Source organism: Akebia trifoliata, chromosome 12 (genome assembly GCF_017979445.1).
Source record: "Akebia trifoliata isolate Shusen 1 chromosome 12, ASM1797944v1, whole genome shotgun sequence".
NCBI lineage: Eukaryota > Viridiplantae > Streptophyta > Magnoliopsida > Ranunculales > Lardizabalaceae > Akebia > Akebia trifoliata.
The window spans coordinates 24884089-24899026 of record NC_141386.1 but is presented as its reverse complement, the minus strand read 5'-3'; the positions used below and the strand labels follow the sequence as shown (position 1 = coordinate 24899026).

Genomic DNA, 14938 nt, shown 5'->3' with positions numbered 1-14938 from the left:
TGTCAAACCAACTAAGAACAAAGTCATTTTAAACATATAAAATTACAGTGATGGATTCACCTCCAATGCCAATACGATGAGGTCATAGGGGAGGGAGAAAGTTCAGTAGCAGGGGTTCATAGTAGTAACAAAGAAGAAAAAGTTTTAAGTGAAGAAGGATAAAGCACAATACCACAAAATATTTTCATTTGAGGAGCGTTTTGACGATGGATTTGACATTGAGCTTCTTCAGATCCGTGTAGGATTGTCCACAGCCAACAAACATCACCGGTGCTCCAGAGATGTAGACCATGGAAAGTGCAGCTCCAACCTACACCACATGACTCCAGATTTAGAATCCATTGTTTTCACAACTTTTTTTAAGTACCCCCCAAAAGCACTTCCATAGGCATCATCATCAAACATCAATATTACATTTAACCAAAGAGAAGTGATTCCATAGAAGCAATTAAGTTAAAAGAAAAGCAGAGCTACCCCAAACAACGCCTTACTGCTTTTAAGTTCGTACCTTATCATCTATGGTATCAAACTTCGTGAGAAGGATTCCATCGATCAACCTGGCACTTGGTGAGGTTGAGAGGTCCGCCAGTTTCTGCAAACGGGTAAAGTAAATTTGTTTAGTCAATCATTATTTTCCATAAAGAAAAAGATTAAACAAAAAATCATAATTATAGAACAAGTTCGTTGTTTAACACCCCATTTTACTTCATCATCAGAACACTAAAAAAACATGGATAGCTCAACATCTGGAAAAACGGACCTGATTGAACTTTGATAGCTGATCCACAGCATCATTCCCAACCAATGCTTCTCCAACAAACAGGACTAGATCTGGATTGTTGAGGTTGATCAGCTTGGAGAGAGCTCTCATCAATGGTTCATTATCCTGAAAGAACATAACACATTTCTATGGTTACACAATTCGCTACACTTATACAAAACAATTTTTCAGTTTACATGTTAAATGGAACCAAGCTGCTGTAGTTATGTTAATCCCAGTAAGAAATAAACATGATGAGACAACAGCATTAACAGTTCATGAGACATAGTTCCATTCTGATTGGTCCAACTTGGAGATCTTCTATGTCCAAAATTGCCTGGTAGAAATCATGACCACCATTGTACTTTCTTTAAGAGATGCTCAGAGTGAAGAAACCAACAAACGACACAGAGAAACATAAACAGGGATGATCAGGAATATGATAAAATGAATGGAACAATTATTTTGGCAACGGCGATGTCCTAGTTCAGAGAATGGTTTTAAATCTCAGATGAGACCAAAATGACTTGGATGAGTCAGCTTGGTCTCGGAGGCATCCGGACAAGATTCCACTGTGAACCAACCCATCACAAATCCCAATGATTTGTATGAGTTCTGTTAAATAAGTCTGTAAGGGTAGTTTAGACTTTTCACCTTCTTATTTATCTTATGTAATCTTATATAGCCTAATTAGGGCTAATTAATCATATAATCAAATTATCTCTTAATTTTGACTTGGTATCAGAGCGAACTCTCGACCTCTACTCCTTCTGCGACAACTCCATTGACAAGTTTTTCATCAAAAACAGCAATCTATACTTCTCATCTTCGATTCAGATCACCCCTACGGGGGTTCTCCGTCGCAACATACCCTAATCGCATCATGCGATAGGGAGATAACAGTTATTTAGAGCCTGCGATCAGGCTGTATTCACAGCAGTGATGCTGTTGAGGACTTACGACATCTCTAGTGGTCTTGTATAAGATTTTCGACACCCACAGTGGCTGTCTTTGAGACTTACGACTCCCTAATCAACTCGGTTCGACCTCTACGATCGCAACAGGCGATAGTTTCTGAGCAGACAACACCAGTAGAGGTTGCTCTGCCTCACACGACGCTGGTTGGTCTCCGCCAGAACCTTGCGATCACAGCAGGGGCCTGTACGACCCTTGTGGGTAGCCATCTAGGCTTTTTTGACCACAACAGGCGATGCTCTGCCTTGTGCGACGCCAGTGGGTTGCTGTTTGGGCTCCTCCTTCTTGTTCGATCACAGTAGGAGTTAGCTTTTTAGCAGGCGACACCATTAGGTGACTGCCCTGACCTGTGCGACACAGCAGTTTGCTGTTAGTAGTCTAAGGATCACAGCAAGTGATTGATTTTGTTCTTATTTTTGATTATCGAACGGGTTATACGAGGGTATAACAGTTGTTTTTTTTTTTAATACGTACGGAAGGCTGTGATTACAGCAAGGTGCTGTTTGGGATTTTTCTGATAGCGGGTGCTGCGGTCATTTGATCCTAGGAAGTTGAATTTTTTCCTTCTAATCAGAGCACTCGGATTCTTTGATGGCCTCTGAGACATCCTCCTCCTCGATCACTGGTAATAGTAATGGATCGAGTGGTTCTCTTTCTCACTCAACCGATTTTCTAGGTATTCAGATCACTACCGTAAAGTTAGATGGTCCTAATTATCTCCTTTGGGCACGATCAGTTGAAATGTTCATTGGTGGAAAAGGGAAAATCGGTTACCTCACTGGGACAGACAAACAACCTGTACAGACTGACAGTTCTTACTCCCATTGGTTTGCTAATGATTCTATGGTCCGTTCTTGGTTAGTTACTTCTATGCAACCACACATTGCGACTGGTTTTATGTTTTTCTCGACAGCAAAACAGATATGGGATTCCGCAAAGAGTATTTACTCACAACGTCAGAGTAATGTTAGGATCTTTAATTTGGAGCGTGAGATTTCTCGTCTTTCCCAAGGAGACGCTTCAGTTACCACTTATATCTCACAGTTACGTGCTCGGTGGGAAGAGCTGACTTTCTATTCCTCATCCTATGCTTGGAAGGACCCTCTTGATGAGACATTATATTCGTCAATTCTGGATAAGAATCGGATTTTTCAGTTTCTAGCGGGTCTCCGGGACGAATTTGAGTATGCGCGAGTTCATTTATTGGGTATGGATCCTTTTCCGTCGCTTCAGACTGCTTATTCATATGTCTTAGCGGATGAGAGTCGTCGTGCAGCTGTCCTACCTCATTCTTCAGGGGATCATTCGGCTATGCTTACTCGTCTATCTTCTCCACAACCCCCCAGTGGGTCTATTCCTACCCGTCAACGACATAAGTGTGATTATTGTGGAAAGTTAGGTCATGTGAAGGCTCGATGTTATGCGCTTCATGGTCATCCTAATCAGCAACGTAAACAGTCTCAACGATCTTCAGCTCATATAGTTTCTCAGTCGACTACTGATTCAGCACCTCTTTCAGTTAATACATCCTCATCAGACTCAGTATCTCTATCCCAAGTAGAGCTTGACAAGTTCAGAAAATTCTTCAATCAGATAGAGACTTCATCTCAGCCGGTTTCTACCTTCGCACACTCAGGTACCTTTGCACACTCAGGTACCTTTGCATCTGCAAACAGTGTTTCCACCACTTCCTCACCTTGGATCATTGATTCTGGTGCCTCAGATAACATGACCGGTATGTCCTCTCTATTTCAAACCTATAGTGTTTGCTCTGGTCATCGCAAGGTTCGCCTCGCTGATGGTTCTTTGTCTTCCATAGCTGGTCAAGGTCTTTTACCTGTTACATCCTCTTTATCCTTAACTAAAACACTACATGTTCCTCAACTTACTACTAACCTGGTATCCGTTAGTAGTCTTACTAAAAATTTGAACTGCAGTGTAACCTTTTATTCCTCTCATTGTGTCTTTTAGGATCTGGAGTCGAAGAGGACGATTGGCACTGGACGTGAAGTGAATGGCTTGTATCTCCTGGATGTTCCCGGTTCCCCTAGCACCCATTCTGCTCTTCAGCTTAGTAGTTTTAGTAGTCAATCTAATAAGGCTCTTGTAATGCGTTAGCATTTACGCTTAGGCCATATTTCTTTTGGATATTTGAAACACATGTTCCCTAATTTATTTAATAATAACAATGTGCTTGATTTTTCTTGTGAAACTTGTCAATTAGCTAAACATGTGCGTTCTTCTTATCCTATTAGTATGAATCCTACTACACCTGCTATGTTTGACTTAATTCATTCTGATGTGTGGGGTCCTTCCCCTGTCACATCTACTCTTGGTTTTCGTTATTTTGTTTTGTTCATTGATGATTACAGTCGCACCACTTGGGTTTATCTTATGAAACACAAGAATGAGGTTTATGGGATCTTTAAGCAATTTCTTGCTATGGTTCAAACCCAATTTGGTCGTACCATCAGGACCTTCCGTTCTGATCATGGTACTGAATATACCTATAGTGAGGTCTTGAAACTTTGTTTAGAGTCTGGCATTGAGCATCAAATGTCCAATGTTAAGACCCCTCAGCAGAACGGCCGATCCGAAAGAAAAAATCGTCATATTCTAGAGTTAGCCCGTGCTATTTCGATTGGCATGAACGTGCCCCAATCCTATTGGGCTGATGCAGTTCTTACTGCTGTTTATCTTATTAATCGGACCCCCTCCAGTGTTCTTCAATTTTTCATACCTCTCTCTAAGTTCTCTCCAGATCGTCCCGTGTTTCCACTTCCCCCGCGTGTTTTTGGGTGTGTCTGTTTTGTTCAACTTCTTGACCAAAATCGTTCTAAACTTGACCCTAAAGCCGTCAAATGTATCTTTCTAGGTTATTCCTCTACCCAGAAAGGATACCGTTGTTACCACCCTCCTTCTCGACGACGTTTCATTTCTCGAGATGTTTCTTTTTTTGAGCATACTCCTTATTATAATGGGTCCGTTGGCATTCAATCTGAGTGGTTTCCTTTGGATTCACCTGATGATCATTTTCCTTCTTTATTTCCCCTTCCTCTGCCTGTTCCTCCCTTTCCACCCCCTGTCAGTTCGTCCTCTCCTCCATTGCAGGTTTACTCTCGACGTCCACGTGATACTACCATCACTTCTATGTCCGACCAGCTCGCCTCCTCGCCTCCAGCTCCGCCTTCGTCTGTTCCCTGTGATGATCTTCCTATTGCCACTCGTAAGGGTAAGCGTACTTGTACTTATCCTATTTCCAATTATGTATCTGACTCTGCACTATCACCCTCCTATCGGAGTTTTCTTGCTTCTGTTTCCGCTGTTTCTCTTCCTACTACTGTTGCAGATGCTATTGCTCATCCTGAGTGGCGCGTCGCTATGATTGATGAGTTGACTGCTCTTGAAAAGACTCAAACTTGGGAAATTGTGCCTCTTCCGCCTGGAAGGCAAGCTGTGGGTTGTCGCTGGGTATTCACGCTTAAGCATAATCCGGATGGTTCCATTGCTCGTTATAAGGCCCGTCTGGTGGCCAAAGGTTATGCTCAAACTTATGGGATTGATTATCAGGAAACTTTTGCTCCAGTTGCCAAGATGACCACTATTCACGTTCTACTTTCTGTTGCTGCTATCCGAGGATGGCCTCTTTTTCAGTTAGATGTCAAGAATGCTTTTCTCAATGGTGATCTTCAGGAAGAAGTTTATATGGTCCAACCTCCTGGGTTTCTTCCTTCTGCTTCTCCTACACATGTTTGCCGTCTTCGCCGGTCTCTTTATGGTTTGAAGCAGTCTCCTCGTGCTTGGTCTGAGCGCTTCACTAAGGCCATGCATCAGTTTGGTTTCCATCAGAGTTCTGCTGATCACACCTTGTTTTTGCGTCACTCCCAAGGCAAAACTGTTGCTTTGATTGTATATGTGGATGATATTGTTCTTACTGGAGATGATGTCGATGGCCTCACCGAAGTCAAAACTTACTTAGGCCGTCAGTTTGAGATTAAGGACCTGGGACATCTTCGTTATTTTCTGGGTATTGAGGTTGCCCGGTCCCAGTCTGGTATATTTATTTCTCAGCGTAAGTATGTTCTTGACTTACTCCGTGCCTCCGGTCAGCTTGGCTCTCGTCCAGCTGATACTCCTATTGAGCAGAATCACAGGTTGGCTGATTCTGAGGGGGAGTGTGTGTCAGATATTGGCCAATATCAGCGTCTTGTGGGAAAATTGATCTACTTGTCTATGACTCGCCCTGACATTGCCTATGCTGTTAGTGTTGTAAGTCAGTTTATGCACTCGCCTCGAACATCTCATCTTGCTGCTGTTCATCGTATTCTTAGATACCTTAAGGGATGTCCTGGTCGAGGTATTTTATTCAACAATCATGGTCATTTTCGCATTGAGGCATGGACAGATGCAGATTATGCTGGTTCAGTGACTGATAGACGGTCTACTTCTGGATATTGTACTAAAGTTGGTGGTAATTTGGTAACTTGGCGTAGTAAGAAGCAAGATGTGGTTTCTCGGTTGAGTGCTGAGTCAGAATACAGAGCCATGGCACTTGGAGTATGCGAATTGTTGTGGCTCAAAATCTTACTAGCTGATTTACGTCTTTCTGTGCCGGTCCCCTTCTTACTATATTGCGATAATAAATCAGCTATTAACATAGCTGCAAATCCGGTTCAGCATGACAGAACGAAGCACATAGAAGTTGATCGTCATTTCATTAGAGAAAAGATAGTTTCTGGACAGATTTGTACTCCCTTTGTTCCTACCTCTCAACAACTTGCTGATGTTCTTACTAAAGGTGTTAGTAAAACCTCCTTTGAAGATGTCTTGTCCAAGTTGGGCATTGTTGATATCCACGCACCAACTTGAGGGGGAGTGTTAAATAAGTCTGTAAGGGTAGTTTAGACTTTTCACCTTCTTATTTATCTTATGTAATCTTATATAGCCTAATTAGGGCTAATTAATCATATAATCAAATTATCTCTTAATTTTGACTAGTTCCAAGTTATCTTGTTCGGGATTTTGAAAAAGTCATCCAAGTTGACCTGTAGAGGTTGGGTTTTGATGCGTTTTCTCTTATAAATAGAGAGCTGGTATTAACACGTCAAATTTTACTTATAATATACCAATCTATATGTAAATTATGGCTTTATTTTCGAAGGATTGGTGTGTTGTAAGTAAAAGTTGGTGTGGTAATAGAATTTATCCTTAAATATTATAACTATTGAAGGATTTAAATGTTCGTGATCTTTATAAAATGATTTAGTGTGATTGCAACATCTATTAATTCAGTTTCTAACAGAAAACAATTATTATTTAAATATAGATAATGTTTTATCAAATCCAACTGAATCAGTTTGTAAGGATTTGACACGTACGAGCAGGTGTCAGTTAGCTTAGTTGGTAAAGTCTTTGGTTGATGATTCCAAAGACCTGGGTTCATATCCCACTAGCACCGAGTTACTGAACTCATTAAAAACAGGCTTACCTATAAAGGATTTGCCATGTACGAGCCGAGAAGATCTGAAAAAATGGGTTCTAAAACCACAGTTCAGATATCAATAGTCGGGTTCCCCGACTCCCATCTAACCATGTGCACACATTTTCATGATGCAGACAAATATCACCCACCAACATGAATTAATGTAGACTAAGGTGGTAAGAAAGGATCTGAAGAAACATGTATGACAGAAGGTATAGATTTATATAGAATTGAAAGGCCAACTAGGATTGGTGTCACTGGCCCCACATAGTTGGGGTAGAGCATTTATGAAGATGATCATGATGATATAATAGAGGCTGACATTATACCTGCATTCGTCCAGCTGTATCTACAAGAACAACATCTGAGCCATTATGACTAGCCTCCTGGATGCCTTCCTTTGCAACAATGGCGGGATCTTTTTCATAGCCCTTCTCAAATATAGGGATCTGACAAAAGACAGCAGGTTAGTTATAAATAACTTGGTATGATGCTCCAGATTGCAGAAAATATTACATTTATTAATAAGAAACATTTTCCTTACTAACTTAGTAAGTTTTTAAACCTTACTAAGGGTCATTTTGCTCAAATGGACAACCACATTAGCAAATCCAACACCACAGCCCTCTAAATTTCATTGAAAAACTCAGATCCAATTATTTTTTTTCAAAAAACAAATTCTTTTGGGCTTGTTCCAATGTTTTTAAAATGGACAGCTAACTTCCAACTAACGCCAAAATTTAAAATTAAAATTCAACGGTAAAAAATAACTTTTTTTGAATTTTTTTTTTTTTCAAAGTTCGTAGAATTTAGTCCTCTACAACCCTGAAGCATCGGATCGTGTTTTTTTATGTCGCAAGGTGAACCAAAGGACCCTTAGTAAGGGCTAGTCAAGACTCTTTATTAATTGTCCCCCTTGGGTCACAAGTCCTTCAAATAAAGACAAGTAGCTTAACAACATTGATCAACGAGAGCAATATCCCACCTGAAGCCTGCGTGCATGAGTCCGAAGTTGCTCAACAGCTCCCGAACGGAATGTATCACAAGCAGCCATCATTACACTGATCTCATGCTGCAGAAGCCAGTATGCGACCTGAAGGATGGCATTCCAAAAGCAGCTTAGTTTATAAAGAATTAGCAGGACATCATCTGATCAAAAGGTTCCTTTAAAGTTGAAGTAATTAATAAAAGGAAATGGGCTAAAAAACGTGGATTGATATGGTAAAAGCGGATATTGCACACTTTCAATAACAGAATATGTAGCTTTAGACAGAATGGATTGGAGGAACAGAATTCATTTAGCCGACCCAAATCTTTGGGATTTATTCAATGATGATGGTGAAAAAATAAATAAAGAAATGGGTTATCTTAACCTTTGCAAGATTGGTGGATTTTCCGACTCCATTGACACCAATGAAAACAACAACATACGGTCTCCCTTGCTCCTTGGCAGCATGAACATCCCTCAATATGTCGATTGAACGTCTAGGAGTTAAAATACGAACAAGAGCCTCTTCCATCGCCGTCTGCAGTCATTATTGCATCCTAATATATTAAGCTAGCAATAGACAACCAATGATATCTCCATAGAAAAGGAATTAAGCTTACAAACCTGAACTGTCGATGATATCCTTGTGAACGAAGCCAACTTTTTACCTTCGAGACTAGCTGCCACTGATTCACAGAGCTTCTCAGCTATTTCTTCAGCCTGTGAATGTCACAATGATGATACTCTACAAGCAGGCTTCATAAGCATCTACAGGAAAGTAAAGTTAAATATTGGACGGATAAACATACCACATTCTTGGTCATTAGCCTATCTTTAAGAGCTTTCAATGCTGGTTCCAGGTCTGACTTCTCTAAATTAGCCTTTCCTGCAATACTGAAAGCAGGAAAATGGATGAAGCTCAATGTGAGTAAGAAACCAACAGTCTCCATTATTTTTGGAAATCAGAAGGCAACCTAATAGCAAAGTATGAGAATGATATGGTGCAGCATATGTAAAATTTCTTAGAAAGCAACCAAAGATATGAGGTGAAAGTAGATCCTTGATATTCCAGGGGGAACAGTAATGCTAAGAAAGTTTCATTTCAGGTTCATTTGGAGTCCACCTCAGCAGAAGGGGCAGAAAAGGTAAATTCCAAAACTCAAATCCCATCAGGATCAAAGACTTAGCTTTAATCTTATAACAATATCATAAAAAACCTCACCAAGAGTGAGTTCCTTTAAAACTAAGAGAAAGTCAATAGAGATGATTTGGGCACATTCAATGAAGGCCAATTATAAGCCTAGTTAGAAGGAATCTATTATGTATTACCTACATTATATTATATTTACCGATATAAAAAGAGAATTGCTTCGTACGACTTTTTCACTTGACTAAAATGCCTTTGTCTATTAATAAATTTCATTTATATCCTTCTATTTTGTCTTTTAGTGACGTCACATCAGCCACAAGTAAATAATCTTCATTAAATTAGTCATTATATATATTTATTATTTTATGTAACTATTTTATGATTTAATGGTCATCTATAACCATTTAGAGGTTTAAAAATAAGTACTCTCTTAAAAACGGTTTGTTCACCATTATTATTTTGAGTATATGCTGGAAATCAATCAAGTAATGGGAATCAATTTTTTCAATTAATTGAAAATCAAGGTAATTCAATCATTTACACAATCTACTTTTCACACAAGTTGAAAATTCTTCACACAGATGATAGTCGGGCTTGGGATGGTCCGAAAGGTGGTAATTTCACTGTGCGGTCTTTATATTTATCTAGTACTCGAGTTACTGAATCATGCTTTCCTTGCGCATCGGTTTGGCGCACAAGCATCCTGTCAAAGGTTTCGGTCTTTATGTGGCTTGCTACGCTTGGAAGACTTACCAACCATTAACATCTTGAGAAAAAAAGGGTTTTACTTAACAAATTTTTGTTGCCTTTGTGAATCCGATAAGGAATCAACAAGTCATTTGCTTTTACATTGCTCTTTCACATGTAACATGTGGAACCATTTCCTTAAATTATTTGGGTTGGTGTGTTGTTTACCAAATTCGGTGAAAAACTTAGCGAAGAGTTGGCTTCAGAGGGGGAATATTTCACCAAGGCAAAGCGGACCCTTTGGGATTTACTTCCTTTCGTAGTGTGTTGGACATTTTGGAAGGAGAGGAATCAACGAGCGTTCAAAAATATAGTAAAAGATGTGCAAGATGTGGTTTTGGAGGTCTTAGCTTTGTTATTTTTTTTGGTGTAAAAGGTTTAAAGAGTTTAGGGGGATTTTCTTCGAAGACTTTTTAGTTAGATGGGAGAGGGTGTGCAATATTGAGTTCGAGTAATCTTTTTCTTCCTTTTTGGCAGCTTTCTTGCCTTTTGGTAGGTTCCCATTTCTTTCTTTCGGTTGGTCCCCTCGATTGCCATTTTGATTAATGAAATTATCTCTACCTATCAAAAAAAAAATTTATCACACGTGATATTTTTTTTGTGATAGAAAAACAATGTCTCAATGATTTCTGAATATATATTTTTGGTGATAGTAGAAGGATTTTGACAAAAAGGCTGAAGATGATGATTTGAAGACAAACTTGAACAAGTTCAATATGTTTAAAATTTTGTCTTAGAGGTTTAAAAACATGTATTCTCTCCATCTCTCTCTTAGAAAATCTAAGTTTAGATTCTTTTATTAGAGAAATGGTTTGTTCACCAATTTACAAAAATAAGTTAGTTTTAGAAGCATATATAAGTATTTTTAATATTATTTTATTCTCTCTCTCTCTCCCCCCCCCCCTCCCCCCTAGTTGTATATTATATTTGGGCATGAAGTTTATGTGGGGTAAAAAGATGAATTCTTTTTTATACATTTAAAATTACCGAAGATTTAAGATCAAGTTAGCCAAATTGGAACTCAAGGCATTCTTTCTTTTAAAACTTTATCAAAGTTGTTTTATTTAAAAGATGATTTTCATGAATGGTTAGTATCACTTAGAAATATAGAAAATTAATTTTCTTTTTAAAATATGTGTTATTATTGTCTTTATATATTTATCTCTTGATTTCGACTCATGAATCAAAACAAGATTTCATTTATAACTAAATCTGTCATATTTCTAGAGAATTGATGAGAAGAAACTAATTATGGAATTTGAGGTTTCGATTAGGTGGTGAGCATGCATAAGTGTATAAATTTGGTATGTGTTATCATTGATTAGAATATTCATTTTCTGCTTGATTTGTATAAAAAATCATTTTTTTTTTGTGCAACTGAGTTTATTAGGCATTTTTCTTTTCCTTTTTAATCTGATTTTATAGCCTCAAATATCAAATATATGTTCTTGATAAACATTGTCCAAAGACTAATGATTTTTAAATGGTTAAAAAGTTTAACTATTATCAGGTTAAATGCACATTAAATTTGTGACTCAATGGTTAAAAAGTTTGACTATTATCTTTTTTTAATGATTCAAGGTCCCCGTAGATTTGTGTTGACATGGTTAGAAAAATCTGATTTTATTGTTTTTATAGTTTTATTTTCATAATATTTATTTAAAATTAGATAAATCACGTCGTTTTATTTTTTTAATTGCTCATGGTAAAAGCATCATAATTTTATGTCACTATCACATAATTCATATTTTTTAATTTCATTCATGTGCATTCTACTATTATACAAAATGAAGGTTCTAGAAGAAGACCAAAAAAAGTATAGAGATGGTGAAAGCAGATATGAACACACATTCAATAACAAAAGATGTAGGTCTAGACATAACTGAATGGAGGAACAAGATTTGTTTAGCCAACCCAAATCTTTGGGATAAGGCTTCGGCGATGATTGTCAAATTTAACATTGTGTACCTGTCTCAAACTCGACACCAATCCCCCAATTTGTAGCATAACCCCAAATAAATTTATTTTTATAGGTAAAGGGTTAGTGGTTAGCAAGATGAAGATGGGTTCAAGAGGGGTTCGAACCAAGGATGTGGGAACAACACTCCACATATATTACCAACTTAGTTAAGTTGACACTTCCCCATCTAACAATTCATTCATTAAATTCCACTCAAGTCGAGCTAATTTTCTAATGGTGAGTTATGCATAGAACTTAATTATATGAAATAAGTCGGTTTTGTCAATGATGTATATACAAAAAGCTGGATAGTAATCAAAACACAATATATGAAAAAATATCGCAATATATAGTAAGGAATTATTTCTATTTCATCACTTGGAGAAATGGATTAAAACAATCAAGAACCGCAATGAAGCAAGCAAAACAATAAATTCAAGCAATCAAACAATTTGACTAATAATGCAACAAACAAGCGATCAATGAGTCATTAAAGCAAGAGATTAACCTCTGGAACATGGAGGAAAACCAGCCCTTCTTTTTCGCATTGAACTTAGCATCTTTCCCCGCATCCCCATCTTCTTCACTCTCACTTTCACTGCTAACAATTTCCTCCTTGTCCATCATACTTTCACCATGATCCGTCGCCACAACTTCCACATTCTCATCCCCTCTCTCATCTACAGGATCTGTAAAATCCAATTTACCCTCTGAAGGTGAATCATCCCAAACTCTATTTTTCTTAGTTATCTTTTTCTTCGGTTCCACCTTCGGAACCTTGTTAGTATCGGGTTTCTTCCCACCTTTGTATCTTAACTTCTGAAGTTTATTTACATCAAAAGCCCCAACTTCAGAATTCCCATTCTCTTTGCTCTTAACACCACCATTCATTGAAGAATCTTCAATCCCAATCTTATGCCCATTGGAATTCCCATTATTCTCCAATTTACGACCTTTTGTCGAATCACTCTCTCCTCCATCCTTACCAGACCCATTACTCTTACTCTTCTGTGATTGCTTGATCGTGACCTGTCCTTGCTTCTTACTCGAAACATTCACAGGCCTTGCAACCTGCTTCGATTTCTTAATTTCCTCAGCCCTAACTTCAGCTTCCTTCCTCAATTGCCGAAAGATATCATCAAATTCAACATAAACCATCCGCTTTGGATCATAAATTTGCGAGAATTCATGTTTGATCATCGAAAGGAGATCATCAACGTAGAGAAGATGGAGAATCCGCTGATACACAGCGACGAAGATCAAGCCAAGATCATTGTGAAAGGTCCATTTGAGGGTGTAGGAGGCGCCAGGAGCATCATAATTGTAAGACGCATCGCCTGATCGTTCTTCAAGGAGACAAGATCGGATCAAAGTGTCGATTGGGGATCCTTTAAGGGCATTACCGAGCTCCTTGCATGTCCAGAGGATCAAACCTCCTCTTGTGAAAATTAAAAGTTGCTCTAACATCTCCGATTCTGCTCAAAACAACCTAATATCCTGCAACAAGATCAAATAATTTATAAAAATAAAATAAAATCAGTTCTGGAAACCCTAGAATTTCTTGAATATTGGAACGTAGATTGATGAAACCCTAATTTTGAAAATAAGAGAAAATTGAAACAATCAAAGGGAGAAAGTACCTGTGTCTTACTGTCTTATTTTACCTCTGAGAAATCCTTGAACCAAAAATAGAAAATTTAGAGAGAGAAGAAAGAAAGAACGAAAAAAAAAGACCAAATATGAGCAGTCAACGTCTGAACGCCTCTGCTATAAATAGTGAGAAAGCAGACGACACTGTGCACCCCTCTATCTGACAACACCGACGTGGCGTATCAAAATTGTCTTTAATGTATATAAAACAAAAATAAATAAATACGAAATTACAATTTTACCGTTACAAATCTATACTTTAGACCCACCACAATAACCTATGGAAAAAATTTCAATCGTTGTTTATCAAAAACCCACCTAAATAATCTACCGATCAAGCCCACTTCTTCTCTCTCTCTCTCTCTCTCTCTCTCTCTCTCTCTTCATATTTATTTCTTTTAGAATTTTGTTAGAAGTTGAACCAATAAAAAAATTTTAATTATTTTTTTATTTTAAAAATCTTTAAATTTTATGTTTAATCATCAAAGAAGATGAAAAAATCACTATTAAAACATTTAAGGGTCAATAAGTAATTTTCTTTTTTTATAATTATTTTTAAGAATGTACAATTATCATATTTGGTGTGTGTTAATGGTGCGACCCTTAACTTTTAGAAGAATTGCCTCCGTAGTGGGTACAACACATCACTATCAGTTGGGAGTGTCATTGGTTCCACTTAATTGAACCAAACTGGAAGAAAGATTCTATTAAGACACTAACTTTTACTTATAACACACGAATCTATAATTATACATAATTTCAAAAGGATTGGTGCGTAGTAAGTAAAATTTGGTGTGCCAATAGAATATATCGACAACCCTTAAAAAACTCCCTTATCCCTTATTTTATCAAGTGTGTTACTTAATAAATTTTACTTTAAAAATAGGCTAGCATAACTAACATAATAAGATTTCAAATCTTACTAAGGGTTGTAAGGCCCTCATAGATTTGGCAAGCACCACAACCTTCTATATTTAAGTAACAAACTAACCACCTCAATTTGAATTTTATGACATGGATCCCCACTCCAAGTTTTGTTATGTAATAAACTTCATAAATGGGTTTGGTAGTTTACAAACTTCATAAAATAAGGTTCCCTCGGAGTTGTCAGAACTCCAAGGGAGTTTTTGTAATAAAATTGCAATCGTTAGGTTGTTAGAGTCATCACTGACTCTACAACGGTTGGATTAGTGGAATCCTCCTAGATTAGATTAAGAATTTAAGTT

The 14938-nt window shown here is 37.7% G+C and overlaps 1 protein-coding gene across 2 annotated transcripts; it reads right to left on the bottom strand.

Annotated features, from left to right (window-relative positions):
- On the bottom strand, window positions 1-13860 carry LOC147389135 (uncharacterized). 2 transcript variants are annotated; one of them, XM_086417614.1, is made up of 10 exons: window positions 13703-13860; window positions 12571-13559; window positions 9015-9099; window positions 8830-8925; window positions 8591-8743; window positions 8203-8310; window positions 7547-7666; window positions 761-886; window positions 509-592; window positions 1-310 (listed from the first exon to the last, which is right to left on the bottom strand). In XM_086417614.1, the coding sequence occupies exons 2-10, from the start codon at window positions 13527-13529 to the stop codon at window positions 185-187; spliced, it is 1857 nt and encodes a 618-aa protein (XP_086273740.1). In that variant the 5' UTR covers window positions 13530-13559; window positions 13703-13860; the 3' UTR covers window positions 1-184. The 2 variants fall into 2 exon arrangements, with proteins under 2 accessions (XP_086273740.1, XP_086273741.1); XM_086417615.1 differs by lacking the exon at window positions 13703-13860 and having other exon boundaries at window positions 12571-13669.
- Between the last annotated feature and the right edge of the window lie 1078 nt (window positions 13861-14938).